Source organism: Oncorhynchus clarkii, chromosome 7 (genome assembly GCF_045791955.1).
Source record: "Oncorhynchus clarkii lewisi isolate Uvic-CL-2024 chromosome 7, UVic_Ocla_1.0, whole genome shotgun sequence".
Lineage (NCBI taxonomy): Eukaryota > Metazoa > Chordata > Actinopteri > Salmoniformes > Salmonidae > Oncorhynchus > Oncorhynchus clarkii.
The window spans coordinates 60,773,962-60,797,389 of NC_092153.1; the positions used below are offsets into that span (position 1 = coordinate 60,773,962).

Genomic DNA, 23,428 nt, shown 5'->3' on the forward strand with positions numbered 1-23,428 from the left:
TGTTCTGTTATTGAGACACTACTCACAAACTCATCTCCCATATACACAGACACACAAACACACACACACGCAAGCACACACAAAAAAACACACACACATACTCACACACACACACACACACACACACACACACACACACACACACAACCATATAATCAACAATGCCCATATGAGTATTGTCTTTCATCTGTTAATGGCTAAGGGGGGCTTGTGCACCAATTACCCACCTTCCCTTTAACCCTCTACAAAGCCCCAATCCTCCTCTTTCACACACTCTGACAAACACATTCCAGCCCTTAGGAACAGAACTGACTGACTTATGTTGTCTGTGTTTATGTGTGTGGTCTGTTCTGGAGACGATCACTTTCATCTGGAGTCACCAATACACACGCTGTCTCAGTCTATGAAATTCTCTCTGTGCATCTGTGTCTAGACTCAATTTCTGATCAATTAAAATGTGGCTCTTTTTTTCTGCTTCTCTACCAGTTTCTTCCCTCTCCACCTTTTCTCCATAATTTCCCCCGTTTTCTCTGTCCCTTTATCCTCTCTTTTGGCTTCCCTCTTTCTCTCACTCTGTAGTCAAGGTGCCTGTGTTATGACCGCTTCTCTGCTCTTTCTCCTATTGCTCTGTCCACATTCTGATCTTGATGACAGTCTCAATGACTCAACCCCCTAACCCCTTCCCACCCCCTCACACACAGACACACATGAACCCTGTACTACTGCCATTCACAGCGACGCCACACGCTCCTTCCCTCCTTTCCTCCCACATCCGCCCACTTTAAGGTTGGTGCACACTGTTCATTCCCACAAAAGTGTTGCTTTGAGCTTGGCGTATAGATGTATGGGGGATATGGGGTTCTCCCTGCATGCAAGGAGGGGGTGGTGGAGGTTTTTATCCTGCTTGAGTTGAATTGTTGTCAGAAGCGATAAAGTGTAAATCATTTATAAAATAATCCCTTTCTAAATTGTGAAGTCACATAATAAGAAAAAGAGGTTATTCAAATGAATAAGTTTGAATAAATAAAGATAGTTCATGGCTGTTAGCTGGCACATAAGATATGATCTTAGTTAGATGTATCACTGGTTTGACCCAGATCCTGACCTGGAAACAACTTTAGGTTTCCTGTCTGTCACGCCCTGACTTGAGAGATCCTTTTTATGTCTCTATTTTGGTTTGGTCAGGGCGTAAGTTGGGGTGGGCATTCTATGTTTTGTTCTATGTTTTCTATTTCTGTGTGTTTGGCCGGGTGTGGTTCTCAATCAGAGGCAGCTGTCTATCGTTGTCTCTGATTGAGAACCATACTTAGGTAGCCTTTTCCCACCTCTGTTTGTGGGTAGTTGTTTTCTGTTTTTGTGTCTGCACCAGACAGAACTGGTTTGGTTTCGTTCGTTCTCTTTGTTGTTTTCTTATTCAGTGTTCAGTTTTATTAAAAATCATGAACACGTACCACGCTGCACCTAGGTCCTCTTCTTCAAACAGTCGTTACAGAACAACCCACCACAAAAGGACCAAGCAGCGTGGAAGAGAGGACTGGACATGGGAGGACATTCTGGATGGCAAGGGATCCTACACATGGGAGGAGATCCTGGCTGGAAGGGATCGCTTCCCATGGGAACAGTTGGAGGCAGCCAGGAGAGCGGAGGCAGCAGGAGAAGGGAACCAGCAGTGTGAGGGAACACGGCTCGCAAGGAAGCCCGAGAGGCAGCCCCCTCTTTGGGGGGCACACGGGGAATGTGGCAGAGTCAGGTTGGAGAGCTGAACCCGCTCCCAGTGCTTACCGTGGCGAGCATGGAATTGGTCAGGCCCCGTGCTATGGGGTGATGCCCATTGTGTCTCGGCCGAGTATTCACAGGCCGGTGTGCTCGGTGCCAGCGTCCCGCATTTGCTGGGTGGAAGCTGGCATCCAGCCAGAACGGGTGGGGCCAGCTCTGCGCTCGAGACCGCAGTGCGCCTCCACGGCCTAGTGTGTCCGGTGTCTCGGCCAAGGAGGAGGCCGCTTGTATGTCTCCCCAATATGGTGAGTCCTGTGCCTGTTCCCAGAACCAGGTCTCCTGTGTGTCCCCCCAGCCTGGTTAGTTCTGTGCCCGTCTCCTGTCCGGAGCGGCCAGAGCCTCCCTCCTGTCCGGAGCGGCCAGAGCCTCCCTCCTGTCCGGAGCGGCCAGAGCCTCCCTCCTGTCCGGAGCGGCCAGAGCCTCCCTCCTGTCCGGAGCGGCCAGAGTCTCCCTCCTGTCCGGAGCGGCCAGAGTCTCCCTCCTGTCCGGAGCGGCCAGAGTCTCCCTCCTGTCCGGAGCGGCCAGAGTCTCCCTCCTGTCCGGAGCGGCCAGAGTCTCCCTCCTGTCCGGAGCGGCCAGAGCCGCCCTCCTGTCCGGAGCGGCCAGAGCCTCCCTCCTGTCCGGACCTGCCAGAGCCTCCCTCCTGTCCGGAGCTGCCAGAGACTCCCTCCTGTCCGGAGCTGCCAGAGACTCCCTCCTGTCCGGAGCTGCCAGAGACTCCCTCCTGTCCGGAGCTGCCAGAGTCTCCCTCCTGTCCGGAGCTGCCAGAGTCTCCCTCCTGTCCGGAGCTGCCAGAGTCTCCCTCCTGTCCGGAGCTGCCAGAGTCTCCCTCCTGTCCGGAGCTGCCAGAGACTCCCTCCTGTCCGGAGCTGCCAGAGACTCCCTCCTGTCCGGAGCTGCCAGAGTCTCCCTCCTGTCCGGAGCTGCCAGAGTCTCCCTCCTGTCCGGAGCTGCCAGAGTCTCCCTCCTGTCCGGAGCTGCCAGAGTCTCCCTCCTGTCCGGAGCTGCCAGAGTCGCCCTCCTGTCCGGAGCCCGCTGCGAGGGTCCCCAGTCCGGGGTCGGCGGCGAGGGTCCCCACTCCAGAGGCGCCACCTAAGTGGGCCAAGCCTAAGGTGGAGTGGGGTCCACGTCCTGCACCAGAGCCGCCACTACGGATAGATGCCCATCCAGACTCTCCCCTATAGGTTTAGGTTTTGCGGCCGGAGTCTGCACCTTTGGGGGGTGGGGGGTTGGGGGGGGGGGTTCTGTCACGCCCTGACCTTAGAGATCCTTTTTATGTCTCTATTTTGGTTTGGTCAGGGTGTGAGTTGGGGTGGCCATTCTATGTTTTGTTCTATGTTTTCTATTTCTGTGTGTTTGGCCGGGTGAGGCAGCTGTCTACCATTGTCTCTGACTGAGAACCATAGCCTTTTCCCACCTGTGTTTGTGGGTAGTTGTTTTCTGTTTTTGTGTCTGCACCAGACAGAACTGGTTCGGTTTCGTTCGTTCTCTTTGTTGTTTTGTTATTCAATGTTGAACACGTACCACGTGCACGTACCACGCTGCACCTTGGTCCTCTTCTTCAAACAGACGTTACACTGTCCTGACTGGTGAGACCCAGAGTTCACTCCTTCAAGTGATGAGGCTATTCTAAACTGTGTTTAGGAGGGTGATAAAACAGTAAGAATTCATGCCATACCCACACACAAACGCATACACACATGCAAATAGTCTCAAACTACTCTGAAACACACTTAGATAATTCCTTTGATGATGCAGTAATAGCAATACATGGTTATAGCATATACAGGTAAGATAGAACTGCAAATTGTGGAGGTGTTGCTATATAAGTCTTGAGTCATACTCCTGTAAGACTAAGAGAAGATCTCATGTCAGTTGATGTTGAAGTAATATGGCTACAGTCGTGGCCAAAAGTTTTGAGAATGACACAAATATTAATTTCCACAAAGTCTGCTGCTTCAGTGTCTTTAGATATTTTTGTCAGATGTTACTATGGAATACTGACATATAATTACAATAATTGTATAAGTGTCAGAGGCTTTTATTGACAATTACATGAAGTTGAGGCAAAGAGTCAATATTTTCAGTGTTGACCCTTCTTTTTCAAGACCTCTGAAATCCGCCCTAGCATGCTGTCAATTAACTTCTGGGCCACATCCTGACTGATGGCAGCCCATTCCTGCATAATCAATGCTTGGAGTTTGTCAGAATTTGTGGGGGTTTTTTTGTTCACCCGCCTCTTGAGGATTGACCACAAGTTCTGAATGGAAGGTCTGGGGAGTTTCCTGGCCATGGACCCAATATATCGATGTTTTGTTCCCCAAGCCACTTAGTTATCACTTTTGCCTTATGGCAAGGTGCTCCATCATGCTGGAAACGGCATTGTTCATCACCAAACAGTTCCTGGATGGTTGGGAGAAGTTGCTCTCGGGGGATGTGTTGGTACCATTCTTTGTTCATGGCTGTGTTCTTAGGCAAAATTGTGAGTGAGCCCACTCCCTTGGCTGAGAAGCAACCCCACACATGAATGGTCTCAGGATGCTTTACTGTTGGCATGACACAGGACTGATGGTAGGGCCCACCTTGTCTTCTACAGACAAGCTTTTTTCTGGATGCCCCAAACAATCGGAAAGGGGATTCATCAGAGAAAATGACTTTACCCCAGTCCTCAGCAGTCCAATCCCGGTACTTTTAGCAGAATATCAGTTTGTCCCTGATGATTTTCCTGGAGAGAAGTGGCTTCTTTGCTGCCCTTCTTCACACCAGGCCATCCTCCAAAAGTATCTGCCTCACTGTGCGTGCAGATGCTGCCATTCCTGAGCAAGCTCTGTGCTGGTGGTGCCCCGATCCCGTAGCTGAATCAACTTTAGGAGACGGTCCTGGCGATTGCTGGACTTTTTTGGGCGCCCTGAAGCCTTCTTCACAACAATTGAACCGCTCTCCTTGAAGTTCTTGATGATCCGATAAATGTTTGATTTAGGTGCAATCTTACTGGCAGCAACATCCTTGCCTCTGAAGCCCTTGTGTGCAAAGCAATGAAGACGACACGTGTTTCCTTTAGGTAACCATGGTTGACAGAGGAAGAACAATGATTCCAAGCACCACCCTCCTTTTGAAGCTTCCAGTCTGTTATTCGAACTCAATCAGCTTGACAGAGTGATCTCCAGCTTTGTCCTCGTCAACACTCACACCTGTGCTAACGAGAGAATCACTGACATGATGTCAGTTGATCCTTTTGTGGCAGGGCTGAAATCCAGTGGAAATGTTTTTCGTGATTCAGTTCATTTGCATGGCAAAGAGGGACTTTGCAATTAATTGCAATTCATCTGATCACTCTTCATAACATTCTTGAGTATATGCAAATTGCCATCATACAAACTGAGGGAGCAGACTTGGCGAAAATTAATATTTGTGTCATTCTCAAAACATTTGGCCACAACTGTACATGTTCCTCTGCCTCACCTTAAGCCTATTCACGTAGGAAGTGAATCTTGTTTCTCATGGTCTGAGAGTGTCACATTCGTTGCAATGAGGAGACAAAGGCGCAGCGTGATATGCATACATTCTTCTTTTAAAACTTCTTCGGGATAGGGGGCAGCATTTTCACTTTTGGATAAATAACATGTCCAAATTCAACTTCCTGCTACTCATCCCCAGAAGATAAGATATGCATATTATTAGTAGATTTGGATAGAAAACACTCTGAAGTTTCTAAAACTGTTTGAATCATGTCTGTGAGTATAACAGAACCTATGTAGCAGGTAAAACCCAGAGGACAAACCATTCAGATTGTTTTTTTGAGGTCACTGTCTATTCAATGAGACTTCATTGGGAAACCAGATTTCTAAGGCACTTTTTTGCAGTTCCTACGGTTTCCACTGGATGTCACCAGTCTTTAGAAATTGGTTGAGGTTATTCCTTTGTGTAATGAAGGAGTACGGCCATCTTGAACAAGTCGTCATGTGTACTGCTTGATAGTTGCGCAAGACCAGAAAGCATGCTTGAGTTTGTTGTCTTCCTGTATTGAACACAGATCATCCCGTCTTCAATGTTATCGATTATTTGTGTTTAAAAATACCTAAAGTTGTATTACAAAAGTAGTTTGAAATGTTTTTCGCAAAATTTACAGGTAACTTTTGAGGTATTTTGTAATGACGTTGGTCAAGTTGGAACCAGTGTTTTTCTGGATCAAACGCGCCAAATAAATGGACATTTTGGATATATATGGACGGAATTAATCGAACTAAAGGACCGTTTGTGATGTTTATGGGACATATTGGAGTGCCAAAAAAAGAAGCTTGTCAAAGGTAAGGCATGATTTATATTTTATTTCTGCTTTTTGTATCGCGCCTGCAGAGTTGAAATATGCTACTCTCTCATTGTTACTGTTGTGCTATCATCATAAAGCATCTTATGCTTTCGCCGAAAAGCCTTTTTTGAAATCTGACATGTTGGCTGGATTCACAATGAGTGTAGCTTTAATTTGGTATCTTACATGTGTGATTTCTGGATTTTCCATGGCTATTGGCCTAGTGGGACGCTACCATCCCTCCTATCCCAGAGAGGTTTTAATGAAGAAAGAACACTGAACAAACTAACAAAATAACAAAACGAACGTGAAGCTATACAAAACGATTGCTGACAGGCAACTACACATATACAAGAACCCACAAAACCAAAAGGGAAAATGTTAACCTAAATAGCATCCCCAATCAGAGTCAACGATAAACAGCTGCCTCTGATTGGGAACCAATTCAGGCCACCATAGACATACAATTACCTAGACGTACAAAATACCTAGACATACAAAAACCCTAGACAATGAAAAACAAGCCTACCCACCCTCATCACACCCTGACCTAATCAAAATAATAACAAAAACAGAGATAACTCAGGTCAGGGCGTGACAGAGAGTCTTTATGTGCCTTTTGTCAAACCCCAAGCAGGCTATCATGTGCCTTTTGCACCCATCAAGAAACTGACTGTTAGAACTGCCAAATCCCCATTGATAGACGATGAATTGAAAAACTGTATGGCTGAGAGTGATGAGGCAAAGGGAATAGCAAATAAGTCTGAGAACACAGCAGATTGGCAAACATACAGTAAATTGAGAAATCATGTAACTTAACAAAAATAAGAAACTATACCATGGAACAAAGATACATAATGTATCAGAAATGCTTAATTCTGCAGGAGTTATTATTAAGGCTATGTGAGAGGTTATAGACCTACAGTCAGTGTCCAGATTTCAGTTTCCATTTAATCCATCTAGACAGTAGGCTACAGTTCCCTTGACATGCCATGGGCTTATTTGAAGTCCCGTCTTGTGACTGTCAAATTGGTACAGCACCTCACAAGGGCTCCCGACTGGCGCAGTGGTCTAAGGCACTGCATCTCAGTGCTAGAGGCATCACTACAGACCCAGGTTTGATTCCAGGCTGTATCACAACCGGTTGTAATTGGGAGTACCATAGGGCAGCTGTTATGTCCGTCGTTAGTGGTAGAATGACCGGACCAAGGTGCAGCGTGGTGGGTGTACATTTTCTTTATTAAATGTTCCACCAAAAAGACAATAAACGAACCCAACGAACGTAAAGCTTCGGAGTGCAACACATTCAACAAACAAAGACAAGATCCCACAACCTAAATGTGGGGAAAAGGGCTGCCTAAGTATGATCCCCAATCAGACAACGATAGACAGCTGCCTCTGATTGGGAACCACACTCGGCCAAAAACAAAGAAACAGAAAACATAGAGGACCGTCGCTGGAGGCTCTGGACTGGGGACCGTCGCTGGAGACTCCGGACTGGGGACCGTCGCTGCAGGCTCCAGACTGGGGACCATCGCTGGAGGCTCCTTTCCCTGGATCATCACTGCATGCTTCGTGCCATGGTTCATCCCTGCAGGCTCCGGGCCATGGATCATCACTGGAGGCTTTGTGCCATGGATCATCACTGCAGGCTCTGGGCCATGGATCATCATTGTAGACTTCATGCCATGGATCATCACTGGAGGCTTCGTGACATGGATCATCACTGGAGGCTTCGTGCCATGGATCATCACTGGAGGCTTCGGGCCATGGATCATCACTGGAGGCTTTGTGCCATGGATCATCACTGGAGGCTTCGTACATGGAGCCAGAACAGGTCTCACCGGACTGAAGAGACGTACTAGAATCCTGATGCGTGGAGTTGCCACTGGGCTTACCAGGCTGAGGAGACACACTGGAGGCCTGGCACGTGGAACCGGAACAGGTCTCACCGGACTGGGGAGATGCACTGGAAGCCTGGTGCGTGGAGCAGGCACCGGATACACTGGGCCATGGAGGCGCACTGGAGCTCTCGAGTGTAGAGCTGGCACAAACCATCCTGGCTGGATGCTTAGTTTCGCCTGGCAAATGCGGGGTGCTGGCACAGGAAGCACTGGGCTGTGAAGGCGCACCGGAGACACAGTGCGCAGAGCCAGCGCAGGATATCCTGGGCCGAAGAGACGCACCGGAGACCAGGAGCACTGAGCCGACACAATCGGTCCTGGCTGAATGCACACTCTAGCACGGCAAATGAGAGGAGCTGGCATAGAGCGACCGGGCTGTGAATGCGCACTGGAGACACAGTGTGCATTACCGCATAACACGGTGCCTGACCCGTCACACTCTCCCCACGGTAAGCACCGGGAGTTGGCTCAGGTCTAAACCCTGACTCCGCCAATCTCCCTGTGTGCCCCCCACCACCCAAAAAAAACTTGTTTTGGAGCTGCCTCTCGGGCTTTCCTCGTTGCCGTGACTCCTGGTCTCATCACCAATTCCTCGCTCGCTGTTTCCACCTGTTCCCATGGGAGGCGATCCCTTCCAGGCCAGGATCTCCTCCCACGTCCAGGATCCTTTGCCGTCCAGGATGTCCTCCCATGTCCACTCCTCCTGGCCACCCTGCTTGGTCCGTTTTTGGTGGGATCTTCTGTTATGTCCGTCGTTAGTGGTAGAATGACCGGACCAAGGTGCAGTGTGGTAGGCGTACATTTTCTTTATTAAATGTTCCACCAAAAAAGCAATAAACAACACAACGAACGTAAAGCTTCGGAGTGCACATTCAACAAACAAAGACAAGATCCCCCAACCTAAATGTGGGAAAAAAGGCTGCCTAAGTATGATCCCCACTCAGAGACAACGATAGACAGCTGCCTCTGATTGGGAACCACACTCGGGCCAAAAACAAAGAAACAGAAAACATAGAATGCCCACCCAAATCACACCCTGACCTAACCAAATAGAGAAATAAAAAGGCTCTCTAAGGTCAGGGCGTGACAGCGGCACACGGTTTGGCCGGTGTAGGCCGTCATTGTAAATAAGCATTTGTTCTTTACTGACTTGACTAGTTAAATAAAGGTAAAATACAAATCAAACATAACATAGCCAGAGCTGCTTTTATCACTTCACCAAATATTTTCCAAACATTACTTTTCTGGCTCTCCCTTCTCTTTATTGTTAACTCTGCTTTTGCAACTTTTGTATTTTTTAATTCAAATTCGACAATTTCCATTTTGCCTCTGTGGATTCCCAATGCCCATTCCCAAAAGCATTGTTTGGCGATTGGCTGTGTTGGTTATTTGCGCACATACAGTTAAGCCCTAAAGCTTAGGCTTATGCATCAATGTGGCCTATATGAATTGCACAAGAATGATACATTTCTGGATTTTTGAAGGTATTGTTTTTCTTTATTTAATGACCCTAAACCCGTCTGGCCCGCAGATATAACCGTGGGAACTGTGGGTTATGAGTCAACCCGCACATCACTATTGTTCATAACAAACCCCTTTGATATTGCCAACCACATGAATCCCTTTTTTGTTGACAAGATTAGCAAACTTAGGCATGACATCAAACAACAAACCCTGAGCCTTCATGTCATGTATAACGGACCAAATAATGAAAGACATGCACTGCAATGCACTGTACGCTGATGCGACTCAACTGATACAAATCAGCTATGACAGTAAAATAAATAACTGGCACCCTTAACATAGAGCTCCCGTCAGTTTTACAATGGGTAACTAGCAGTAGGCTGGTGCTAAATATCTCAAACTAAAAACATTGTTTTTGGGAAATATCACTCACTCAACCCTAAACGTCATCTAGATCTATTCATGAATAATGTGGCGATTGAGCAAGCTGGGGAGACTGCTGGGTGTAACCCTAGATAGCAAGCTGTCATGGTCAAAACATATAGACTCAATGGTTGCTAAATTAGGAAGAAGTCAGTGCATGATAAGGTGCTGCTCAACTTTCTTCACATCTAAATCCACCAGGCAGGTTCTACAGGCCCTCGTTTTGTCGCACCTGGACTACTGCCTAGTCGTGTGGTCATGTGTGGCAAAGAAGGACATAGGAAAATTGCAGTTGATCCAGAACAGAGCAGCAGGTATTGCACTTAGATGTACACGGAGAGCAAATGTCAGTAGTAGACCTGTCAGTCTCTTCTGGCTCAAAGTTGAGAAGAGATTGACTGCATCACTATTGGTCTTTGTGCGAGGTGTTGATGGATTAAAGGTACCGAACTGCCTGTTCAAGCATTTAGCACACAGTTCGGATACTCATCAGTACCACACAAGACATGCAGCCAGAGGTCTCTTCACAGTCCCCAGGTCCAGAACAAAGGCTGGGAAACACAGTATTAAATAAAGCCATGACTAAATGGAACTCTGCCACCCCAGGAAACTAAAGCTAGCAATTAAACTAGATTAAAAAAACAAATAAAAGAACACCTTATGGCACGACGAGTACTGTGAAGAGATAGACATTTCTATATATTTTGTATTTGTATTTTGCATTGAATTATATTATGTATATTATGCATTGTATGTATTTTATTTGTTCTGCGTTGTTTCCCAGAATCCTTATAAAATACAAAATAATACAAATGTATCTCTCACTTGTGCGCACACTTTCATAAACTCTCACACATACACATATACACTATAGAAACACAGACAATACTTGGGCACCTTAGAGGTTTGGATTTACGAGTCGAAACCCTGGGATAGGAGTGGGTTGCTTAGCGACGGGCCTGTTGCTGTCCAAACAATGTTAGCATCGTCAAAACGACTAGCTGTGCCAGACCGGGGTCTGAGTGCAACAATGTCACTTGTGTTGTGAGTCCCCATCTGCAGCCAGTCAGTGGTACGCTCCAACCCAACAGCAGTCAGGCAGACAGACTTAGCCTACATCTCTGAGACACAGACACAGTGACACACTCTCGCTCGCTCGCTCACACACACTAGGCTATGCATGCACTCATACACACATGCAAGCATATTTTTTGTATTTTATTTAACCTTTATTTTAAAAGGGGTGTTATACTGAGACCAATGTCTCTTTTACAGATGAGCCCTGAATTACATAAATTACAGAAAATAGACACATCAAAAGATAAATACAAAATGCAAGCAGGAAGAAGAACACAGTCATAAAAAAACATATTCATCAGTAATAAGGTCCTCAATCAGCTTTCTGAATTGCCCTGGCAAACGGCTGCGGGAAGATGTTTAGGGGTGGTGGTGCTGTTTTATTCTTCTCTGCTCTGCTGACCAGTATTTTGCACTGTTCATACAGGAGTAATAAAGGCCTAGTGCACTAATTTGGTGGGGTTTAAAATATATATATTATACTTTTTTTCTCTGATTTATCAGGGGGTGCTGCAGCACCATCAGCACCCCTCCATCCTGCGCCTATGCACCTTGTACTTAGCCCTAAACTATATTTTCAGAGTAGCTTCCCCAACATAGCCCTACAGTCGTTATGTTTCGTTCATTCAGTAACCGTTCCATCTTATGTTTCGTTTATCAGTAACCGTTCCATAGGCTCGGTTGGAATTGGCGCGCTAGGACCCAGACGTGTGAAAAAGCACCGCTTGGCCGCGGCAGCAGCATTGGCGGCAGCGGGACTTGCATCGCTCCCAAGCTTCCCGAGCTGCTGACGTCAGCTGGCAGCCTGGGCTGTACTCGCAGCACTGGACATAGAGCCGAGAAAATGCTACTCTCCGTTCCGCCAAGGGCAGACTTCAATCCATACATCGGCTATAACAGCAGAAACAGCAAAAAGGTAAACCCTTTCAGGATTTTCTGTTTTTCTTGCGCTCTCGATCACCCAGTAGGGCATTACGCCCCCGTATCAGTCGCAACAGAAACCTATGTAGAGCATGACAGTAGCTTATACAGTGTCCTTGAAAAACAAAGTCTACAAAATAAACTTAAGTCTTTGTAGAGAAAATTGCTGCTCATTATTCTGCACCCGCACAGTGGTATGTGTAAAAACGGCTATTCGATGGTCTGGGCATCTATGCATCCTTAATATGTTTTTTAATTTCATATATGGGAGTTACACCGTAGAGAGAAAGGATGTCGATGTGATTATGTTCAGTCAGAAAAAGTCAATAGTGGATACAAACTTTTATGAGTAACTGTGCCGTATTGGGACAGTGTTGAGCGAATGTGCATAAATGTGAACCCGAATAGGTGGGGGCGGGGAGCAGAAGAGGGAGAAGGAGAATGTGTTATTCAGTGTAGCCTTAACTGATTTCAGTCTCATTTTCAGCATGGTTGTCAATGAACAGTGATATCAATAGTGTAAAATCAAGTATCCATTGTCTACGCAGCCGCGTTAGTTTGGCAAAGTATTTTTCTTTTTTTTTAACGAAAGGCACAGATGCCCCACCCCTTGAAAAACCCCACCATTGTGACGATGATTACTTTTCCCATATTATGAATAGCAAAACGACAGTTATATTACATTTATAATGCTGAGTCGTTGTAGCCAACAATAATCAATCTGCAACTGAAACGTTACAAATCATGTCAGGGTTTTGACATTATGAACCGTTGTAATATAAAATATATACATTGTACCACGAATGCAAGAGTGAAAATATGTTTTATAGCCTAACTAGATATTACAATGTTATTATAACATATGATGAAGACAGCTTGCCTGTCGAACCCTTGGAGTGTGCAGCTCCTAGGGTGTGCGGCTCTCTTTTATTTTCAAATTACAACATACAGCACCAGTCAAAAGTTTGGACACACCTACTCATTCAAGGGTTTATCTTTATTTTTACTATTTTGTACATTGTAGAAAAGTAGTGAAGACATCAACACTATGAAATAACACATATGGAATCATGTAGTAACCAAAAAAGTGTTAAACAAATCAAAATATATTTGAGATTCTTCAAAGTAGCCACCCTTTTCCTTTACAGCTTTGCACACTCTTGGCATTCTCTCAACCAGGTTCACCTGGAATGCTTTTCCAACTTGAAGGAGTTCCCACATATGCTGATCACTTGTTGGCTGCTTTTCCTTTACTCTGAGGTCCAACTCATCCCTAACCATCTCAATTGGGTTGAGGTCAAGTGATTGTGGAGGCCAGGTCATCTGATGCAGCACTTCATCACTCTCCTTCTTGGTCAAATAGCCCTACTAGCATAAATGTTGCGTTCAAATGAAACACAATACAAGATCAAAGCCAAATGAATCGGGTTCTATTAATGCAACACCTAAAATATTTGAGAAATTATGCTGTAGTCAGAATCGTTTCGTTACAAATAGGCGAGAGAGAAATGCAATGATGTTTTTTAATAGTTGTTCTGATGAAGTGACAGGTCACCATAATTTACACCATTTTAGTCTCTCTCTGGAATATCAATATAGCCTATGCCTACATTAGAGCTATGCAATTAATCTAATATTAATGTCTTGACATGATTTCAAATGGAACTTGATATTGTAAGGTGTTTTATTTAACTTAACTAAATTACTATTAAGATGTACAGTGGGGTCTGAAATGATTGACAACCTTGATAAAGATGAGCATTAATGACTTACTGAAATAAATCATTCAAATACTGAGCTTTATTGTATGCAAAACAAATTTGGAAATTATATTATTTTATACTAATAAAATTGCACAGAGAACAAGATTTTGTTTAACAACTAATATTCTTCTTTCTAAAAAAAGATTAATGGTAAATAATTAATGGTAAATAATGTATTGTGTCATTTTGGAGTTACTTTTATTGTAAATAAGAATAGAATATGTTTCTAAACACATCTACATTAATGTGGATGTTACCATGATTACGGATTATCCTGAATGAATAGTAAATCATTGAGAGTGAGAAAGTTACAGAGGATCATACTCCCAAAACACGCTAATCTCCCTGTTATTGGTAATGGTGAGAGTTTAGCATGTCTTGGGGGTATGATCTTTGATACAAATTGTTTTATTGTATTATTTTGAGCATGCAATATAGCTGAGTATTTAAATTATTTCAGTTATTGCTCATCTTTATCAAGGGTGTCAAGCATGTCGGACCCCACTGTATCTCCTCAGCTTTTCAAATTCTGCACATTTCAGGGTTGGTTATGTGTCTGCTGCATGCTTTTACACATAGTCTTTTTACTGTAAAAACTAGTGATGCACCGATATGACATTTTTGGCCGATAATGATATCCAATATTTTCCTTGCCAACAAAAAAAACGATACTGGTAATCGATATAAACATTTTTTGCGGCCTTTTAAGCGTTCTAGTACAGTTAAATAGTTAACACACACACATGGACGCAGCGGCCTAAGGCACTGCATCTCAGTGCAAGAGGCGTCACTGGTTCGAATCCAGGCTGTATCACATCCGGCCGTGATTGAGAGTCCCATAGGGCGGCGCACAATTGGCCCAGCTTCGTCTGGATTTGGCAGCGGTAGGCCGGCATTGTAAATAAGAATTTGTTCTTTGCTCTTGTCTAGTTAATTAAAGGTTACACACATATACCACACTGACCAAAACTTTATTTTGTTGGCATTTCCGTATGTCCCCATTACCAGTAAAACATAATCAAAAGCTTTTTCTTTCACTTACTTGCTGTGTTGTTTCATTATTCATTTTTTCAGTCGTTTCATTCTCAACCAGGATTTCTTTGGAACGCCGTTTGCGTCTTTGCGTGTCAAAGAAAATACACGTCAAATAACACTATTTGATGTTTCAAATAACACTATTTGATGTTTCAAATAACACTATTTGATGTTTCAAATAACACTATTTGATGTTTCAAATAACACTATTTGATGTTTCAAATAACACTATTTGTCGTGTCAAATAAGCTTGTTGACCAATCAGGACCTGAATATGACTGCACGTCACATAATAATTTAACACGTTCATAAAAAAATTACACATTGATTACACTATCACTCGTATTTCATATGTCACAACGATTCATCGATACGTATGCTATGATGCTGGTAAAATTGTCTCGCACACATACAGTGCTGATAATTTTTTAAAAGCCAGCTGGCTCATGGATGCAAACAATGTTCTTCCCCCAAAACATAGCAACACGACATAATCTGTTTCAGTAGCTATAGCTATAGCTAGCTAACTATAAAGCCAAGTGTCATCATCAAAAATAACCCTAATTTATAAGACTGTTCTTATTTGATTAATGGTGGGTGGACCCATCTATGTGAAGCTAGCCACAATAAGGATTAGCCACAAGAGTGGACTTTGCGGTTAGCCTTCAAAATAAAAGTATGTCATTGACAGTGAATCAAATGAATACAACAAAGGACAATAATTTGTTAATTTGACAACAATCTGTTGAAATCTCACTGGATGTATTATACTTTAGAATTGAATTGGGGGCGTACTTATTTCACTGTACAGAGTTACCTATGGATTGTGGATCAATGGCATGGGGTATCAGTCTACTCAGTGACACCCAAAGAGCATTAGCATTGTAGCTCTTATTGCGGGACTCTGAAACAACTGTGAATACATTTATTGTCAACCTATTTCTAGTGAACACTATTCCCGAGGAAAAACAATACTGCGTGGATGTTTTGGAGTCTGATAACTCTGAGGAGGACAATGGGAAAAAATATATTGGGTAATGAGTAGACTGGTACCCCATTTCATTGATCCCCAATCCTTAGGTAAAGCTGTACAGTGCAATAGGAATGTCAATGCAGACAACAGGCTTACTGGAGAGGTGGTTTCACACAGTCACAGTCCCGCGATAAGAGCAACAATGCTAATATTTGCATAAACTCTTCAAAGTTGTGTTCTGTGGGTGTCACCGAGTAGACTGATATCCCATTTCATTGCCTCACATTCCGACCTTGTTTAACATTATCCAGTCTAAATATGGCATGATTCCACCAATTGTAACCTTCTGCATCACTTTCAAATAGTTACTTTTATTATGAAGGCAAACCGCAAATTCCACTATTGTGCCTATTCCTTATTGTGGCTAGCTTCAAAACACATTTCCCGGTTCGGTCGAGCCCCAGTAGCCAGATGAAGCTAGCTGGCTGCTTATAACGTTAGCTTTGGGCAACAGGGTTAAGTAGCTGGCTAACTATTTATTTTCATGAACTGAAGTTTAATTTCAGTAGGCAAACAACAAGTGGCTACCTAGCTAATACTTACTCACAAGGATTCCTAAATCATTGCTAAGAATAATGCAAATGACTGCAGTTTCTACTGGCCATTGTTTTCAGTCTGGTTGTATTGGTGCTAGCTAGGTACCAAGCTAAAGCTAGCTAGCTACCCCAGAAGTTGCGGTCAAACAAATAATGCTTTATTACCAACACAGTATTGTAAACGCATCGTTTGTGGCTGGTGTTGGCTTGTTTGCAGACGTTTTTGTACAGCTTTGACAGTGCTACTGATAGAAGTGGTGGCGCTTGGCTTGCAGGTGCAAATTCAGAACACACAACATTCTATAATAAAACTTTATTTAACGTGTCAAATTAAACGCTTATTTAATGGGTCGAATAGTGTTATTTGAAACATCAAATCGTGTTATTTGATGTGTATCTTTTTGGACACGCAACGACCCAACGGCGTTCCAAAGTATGCATGTCGTGAAGCTAATAGCAGTGACTCTATTACTATGTAACTCCGGTAGGGCAACATCTGAAAAATAGTGCACTTGGTAGTGTGTACTGGTGCTCGACCAGTCGACAAAAGCCAACATCATCCACTACAGAGAATGGTTGATTGTCAAGGGCAATGAATTCTATTATTGGATTTTTCCTTTGAGTTGTCTCGCTGAAATGTTCTTACTCTTTCAAATGACTGCTCGATCTACACAGCAGACATTGTGGGCTAGGTTAGGAATGCTGTGTTGCACGTGTAGGGAAACATTTTACGTGGCGTCATTATGTTATATAGGTATGCATGGTAGCTTTGACATCGGTTTTGCACATTGGCGTTAAACTAGACATCAAATCAAATCAAACTTTATTTGCCACATGCACTGAATACAACAAGTGTAGACTTTACTGTGAAATGCTTACTTACAAGCCCTTAAGCAGCAGTGCAGTTCAAGAAGAAGAACATATTTACCTAGTAGGCTTAAATAAAAAGTAATACTAATAAGTAACACAATAAGAATAACAATATCGAGGCTATATAGAGGGAGCACCGGTACCGAGTCAGTGTGCAGGGGTACAGGCTAGTTGAGGTAATCTGTACATGTAGGTGGGGGCGAAGTGACTATGCATAGGTAACAAACAAACAGAGAGTAGCAGCAGTGTACTTGGCGCTCCAGTACCTCTTGCCGTGGGGTAGCAGAGAAAACAGTCTATAACTTGGCTGACTGGAGTCTCTGACAATGTTATGGGCTTTCCTCTGACACCGCCTATTATATACAGTTGAAGTCGGAAGTTTACATACACCTTAGCCAAGTACATTTAAACTCAGTTTTTCACAATTCTTGACATTTAATCCTAGTAAAAATTCCCTGTATTAGGTCAGTTAGGATCACCACTTTATTTTAAGACTGAAATGTCAGAATAAATGTAGAGAGAATGATTTATTTCAGCTTTTATTTCTTTCATCACATTCCCAGTCGGTCAGAAGTTTACATACACTCAATTAGTATTTGGTAGCATTGCCTTTAATTAAATGGTTTAACTTGGGTTAAACATTTCGGGTAGCCTTCCAAAGCTTTCCACAATAAGTTGGGTGAATTTTGGCCCATTCCTCCTGACAGAGCTGGTGTAACTAAGTCAGGTTTGTAGGCCTTCTTGCTCGCACACGCCTTTTCAGTTCTGCCCACAAATGTTCTATAGGTTTGAGGTCAGGGGTTTGTGATGGCCACTCCAATACCTTGACTTTGTTGTCTTTAAGCCATTTTGCCACAACTTTGGAAGTATGCTTGGGGTCATTGTCCATTTGGAAGACCCATTTGCGACCAAGCTTTAACTTCCTGACTGATGTCTTGAGATGCTGCTTCAATATATCCACATAATTTTCCTACCTCATGATGCCATCTATTTTGTGAAGTGCACCAGTCCCTCCTGCAGCAAAGCACCCCCACAACATGATGCTGCCACCCCCGTCCTTTACGGTTGGGATGGTGTTCTTCGGCTTGCAAGCCTCCCCCTTTTTCCTCCAAACATAACTATGGTCATTATCGCCAAACAGTACAATTTTTGTTTCATCAGACCAGAGGACATTTCTCCAAAAAGTATTATCTTTGTCCTCATGTGCAATTGCAAACCGTAGTCTGGCTTTTTTATTGCGGTTTTGGAGCAGTAGCTTCTTCCTTGCTTAGCGGCCTTTCAGGTTTCCTCAATATAGGACTCGTTTCACTATGGCTATAGATACTTTTGTACCTGTTTCCTCCAGCATCTTCACAAGGTCTCTTAATGTTGTTCTGGGATTGATTTGCACTTTTCACACTTTTCACGTCTTCTTCCTGGGCGGTATGACGGCTGCATGGTCCCATGGTGTTTATACTTGCGTACTATTGTTTGTACAGATGAACGTGGTAGCTTCAATTACTCCCAAGGATGAACCAGACTTTTGGAGGTCTACAATTTTTTTCTGAGGTCTTTGCTGATTTCTTTCGATTTTCGCATGATGTCAAGCAAAGAGGCACTGAGTTTGAAGATAGGCCTTGAAACACATCCACAGGTACACCTCCAAATGACTCAAATTATATCAATTAGCCTATCAGAAGCTTCTAAAGCCATGACATAATTTTCTGGATTTTTCCAAGCTGTTTAAAGGCACAGTCAACTTAGTGTATATAAACTTCTGACCCACCGGAATTGAGATACAGTGAATTATAAGTTAAGTAATCTTTCTGCGAACAATTGTTGGAAAAGTTACTTGTATCATGCACAAAGTAGATATCCTAACCGACTTGCTGAACTATAGTTTGTTAACAAGAAATTTGTGGAGTGGTTGAAAAACTAGTTTTAATGACTCCAGCCTAAGTGTATGTAAACTTCCGACTTCAATTGTAAGTTCTGGATTGCAGCAAGCTTGGCCCCAGTGATGTACTGGGCTGTTCGCACTACCCTCTGTAACGCCTTACTGTCAGATGCCGAGCAGTTGCCATACCAGGAGGTGATGCAACCGGTCAGGATACTCTCGATGCTGCAGCTGTAGAACCTTTTGAGGATCTGGGGGCCCATGCCAAATCTTTTCAGTCTCCTAAGGTTTTGTCATGCCCTCTTCATGACTGTCTTGGTATGTTTGAACCATGATAGTTTGTTAGTTATGTGGACACCAAGGAACTTGTTAAAAGGCGGGCCTGTTCGGTCCGCCTTTTCCTGTAGTCCACGATCAGCTCCTTTGTCTTGCTCACATTGAGGAAGAGGTTGTTGTCCTGGCACCACACTGCCAGTTCTCTGACCTCCTCCCAATAGACCATCTCATCGTTTTCGGTGATCAGGCTTACCACTGTTGTGTCGTCAGCACACTTAATGATGGTGTTGGAGTTCTGTTTGGCCACATGGTCGTGGGTGAACAGGGAGTACAGGAGGGGAATAAGTACACCCCCTGAGGGGCCCCAGTGTTAAGGATCAGTGTGGCAGACATGTTGTTGCCTACTCTCACCACCTGGGGGCGGCTTGTCAGCCAGGATCCAGTTGCAGAGGGAGGTGTTTAGTCCCAGAGTCCTTAGCTTAGTGATGAGCTTCGTGGGCACTATGGTGTTGAACGCTGAGCTGTAGTCAATGAACAGCATTCTCACATAGGTGTTCCTTTTGTCCAGGGGAGAAAGGGCAGTGCGGAGTGCAATTGAGATTGCGTCATCTGTGGATCTATTGGGGCGATATGCGAATTGGAATGGGTCTAGGGTGTCCGGGAGGCTGCTGTTGATGTGAGCCATGACCAGCATTTCATAGCCCTTCATTGCTACTGACGTGAGTGCCACAGGGCGGTAACCATTTAGGCATGTTACCTTTGCTTCCTTGGGCACAGGGACTATGGTGGTCTGCTTGAAACATGTGGGTATTACGGACTCGGTCAGGGACAGGTTGAAAATGTCAGTGAAGACACTTGACAGTTTGTCCACGCATGCTTTGAGTACACTTCCTGGAAATCCGTCTGGCCCAGCGGCTTTGTGAATGTTGACCTGTTTAAAGGTTTTGTTCACATCGGCTACTGAGAGAGTTATCACACAGTCATCCAGAACAGCTGGTGCTCTCGTGCATGCTTCAGTGTTGCTTGCCTTGAAGTGAACATAAAACGCATTTAGCTCGTCTGGTAGGCTGGCTTCACTGGGCAGCTCACGTCTGGGTTTCCCTTTGTAGTCCGTAATAGTTTTCAAGCCCTGCCACATCGGGCCGATACCGATGTTGGCATTTTTAGCTAATATCTGCCGATTCCGATATGTTCACCGATTTAAAGTGCATCCCTAGTAAAAACACAACAGGGAAAACTCACATTATTGAATTACTGATTTTATATGAATATATTTGCAGTGTAAAATGTGGCCTGTCTGTCATTCATTTGCCTGTGTTGCTTGCTTACCAAAAGGTATTTGAGTAGTTTTTGACATCCCCTCCAAGCCTCTCTACTCTATTGTGCAGGCCTGTCTGTGGCTGTTGTGTTTACCTTTCCTCTATGAAAGCCTGAGAGAGAGAGAGAGAGAGAGAGAGAGAGAGAGAGAGAGAGAGAGAGAGAGAGAGAGAGAGAGAGAGAGAGAGAGAGAGAGAGAGAGAGAGAGAGAGAGAGAGAGAGAGAGAGAGAGAGAGAGAGAGAAATATGCAGGACAGAATGAATACAACAGACGGTGGTGATGTTAACTTTAGCAGTGCATGGTCATGTTTTGACAGTTTGTCTTTCATTTATAGACAATCGTGTCTTCTATTTCATTGCACTAAAACTGAAATAATTAACATGTTCAGTTATCATACAATTGGCATAATTTTGTTACTGGAGTAAGTGTATTGTGATTGAGAGATGAAGTGATTGAGTTTCCCCTTCTGGACATTGTTATTGTTTCTTTTTGTCAGGAACCCATAGCACTGTCATGATACTGGAAAGCCAATGGGCAGTGTTAGAAATGGGGGGGGACCAAGGTAATTGAACCAGTGTGAACCATTATGTATGTCAAATATATTATGATCCATTTATTGAGAGATGGAGTATAATGATGACAACAAGCCATGAGCACTTCAAAATGATCTTTTCAGTGACAGTTTGAGTTCATTGATGTTGAGATTTGAAAAATAATGGAGTAGAGAGAGAGAGTGTTTCCCTTGTTTTTATCCCTATTGTTTATTGTCTATTTCGTTTGCTTTGACAATGTAAACATAAGTTTCCCATGCCAACAAAGCCCTTTGAATGGAATTTAATTTAATATTGATAGCGCGAGTCAGACAGACAGACAGACAGACAGACAGACAGACAGACAGACAGACAGACAGACAGACAGACAGACAGACAGACAGACAGACAGACAGAGAGAGAGAGAGAGAGAGAGAGAGAGAGAGAGAGAGAGAGAGAGAGAGAGAGTTGACACTGCATTACTACATATTCTCAGCAGACAGATTTCTGTTCCCTCTGTTCTTCATTAATACAGAGGTAGGAAGAATGCTGTCACACACACCCACACACTGTGTCGTGGACCTGGAGTTCACTAAGATGTCAAGATCTCATGTGGAGAGATTTCTTACATATCACCCACCCTCCCTCTGTTCCTCTCTACTTTCCCATCCTTCTCCCTCACTCTCTCACTTTCTTTCCAGCTCTCTCTTTTGCTTCTCTATCTCACCCTCTCTCTCCCTTCTCCCTTTCTCTCTCTCTCTCTCTCCCTTCTCCCTTTCTCTACCTCTCTACCTGTCTGACGTTCCTGTATACCTGAGCGTCCGGCATATATAAAAGACAAAGACAAAATAAAGGGCGTTCTGAGCTGAGGGGTGAAAAAAGAGCTTGTGTGTGTGAGGTGATTAACCAACCAGATGGCACCAGGGGTTTGGTTACTGTGGTGCCTCCAGATGCATCCGCTCCTCCTCCCCTGCCTACTACCTAAATTATTTTCCCAAATAAATATAATGAATGGTCAATTTGTTTTGGTCCTGTCCTGAATTTCCTGGTGGAAAATACAAAACGAGGATGCAGGTTATTCCAAAACCAAGGATCGAACATCTTTATTCTGCTCTTTTGTATGTGCACATTTGTGTATTTCACAACCAAATGTCGTACTCAATTAATGTGACCGAATGATGATAGAATGGAAGTTGTCATTTTCAAGGTGTTAATACTGTGTATACTGGTGTTAAGTGCTAAAACCTGTGATAAAATAAAGTATACAGAAGTCATGGTGCCTTGTCTTTGTAAAAAAGACACCTTTCAATATATACACATGGAGAAATTATTAAGGTTATTTATTTACGGTCTCATTTCAAGTGACTAAGTAAAAAAAAATATATATATATATATATATATATGACTAAGTATTAGAACTCAACGTGAAAATAAACTTTAGCAGAAGTATTTTGAGGGAAAGATCTGTGTGTTTCATCCTAAGATCCCCTCAGGAGGCCTGGTGGATGTGAGGCCCTGCATGCCTTTCCTTTGAATTCATCTATTTCATACTTTCACTTTCAAACCACCAAAACCTTTGAAATATCATCAACATTAAAGGATACTAGCCCTAATGCAAACCAGGGCACTTATTTCCAGTTCTGTTTTGGCTTTCAAGTTTCTTTCTTTGATGCAGAGAGATCTGAGTTGGGTAGAAATGTTGGAATCTAAAACAATATGCTCAACACAACAACAGGTGTTTGTTCGTATGTCTGAACTGCTCAGAAGGTGTCTGAAATGTCTGAAATGCTCACTGTTGTGTCTCTTGTCCTGACCAGTTTGCCTTCATCCATAAAGTATTTTATTTTACTGCAAGTGTAACTGGTGTGAATGGCTAGGTAGTTAGTGGTGCACACTAGTAGCGTTTCAATCGGTGACGTCACTCCCTCTGAGACCTTGAAGTAGTTGTTTCCCTTTCTCTGCAAGGGGCCGCTGCTTTTGTGGAGCGATAGGTAATGATGCTTCGTGGGAGAGTGTTGTTGATGTATTCAGAGGGTCCCTGGTCCGAGCCTAGGTTGGGGCAAGGAGAGGGATGGAAGACAAACTGTTACATTGATGCTGTTGACCCGGATCACTCAGTTGGGCTCTGCCCAGCTGCTGGGGTTGTTGCGGAGAAGGAAGTAGTGGTGGCTATTCAGCATGATAAATGTCCATTGGGGGCAGGGTAGATGTCTGTTGGGGGGGGGGTCTAATGGGGGAGCGCAGGGGTTATGGAAGCAGAGATAACAGGCCGTGGCTCGGGTGGCTGAGGTCCCTGATGATTTTCTTGGCCTTCCTG

General features: G+C 43.9%; 1 protein-coding gene across 2 annotated transcripts in view; it reads left to right on the forward strand.

Moving 5' to 3' along the window:
- Window positions 1-11,667: 11,667 nt before the first annotated feature.
- Window positions 11,668-23,428, forward strand: part of LOC139413583 (RNA-binding motif, single-stranded-interacting protein 2-like) — a 59,850-nt gene continuing 48,089 nt past the window's right edge. Inside the window, exon 1 of one of the 2 annotated variants that reach the window (XM_071161105.1) lies at window positions 11,668-11,869. In XM_071161105.1, coding sequence (XP_071017206.1) covers window positions 11,798-11,869 — 72 coding nt within the window. In that variant the 5' untranslated portion in view covers window positions 11,668-11,797. The remainder of the gene's footprint in view (window positions 11,870-23,428) is intronic. The other variant, XM_071161106.1, reaches the window with a different exon arrangement.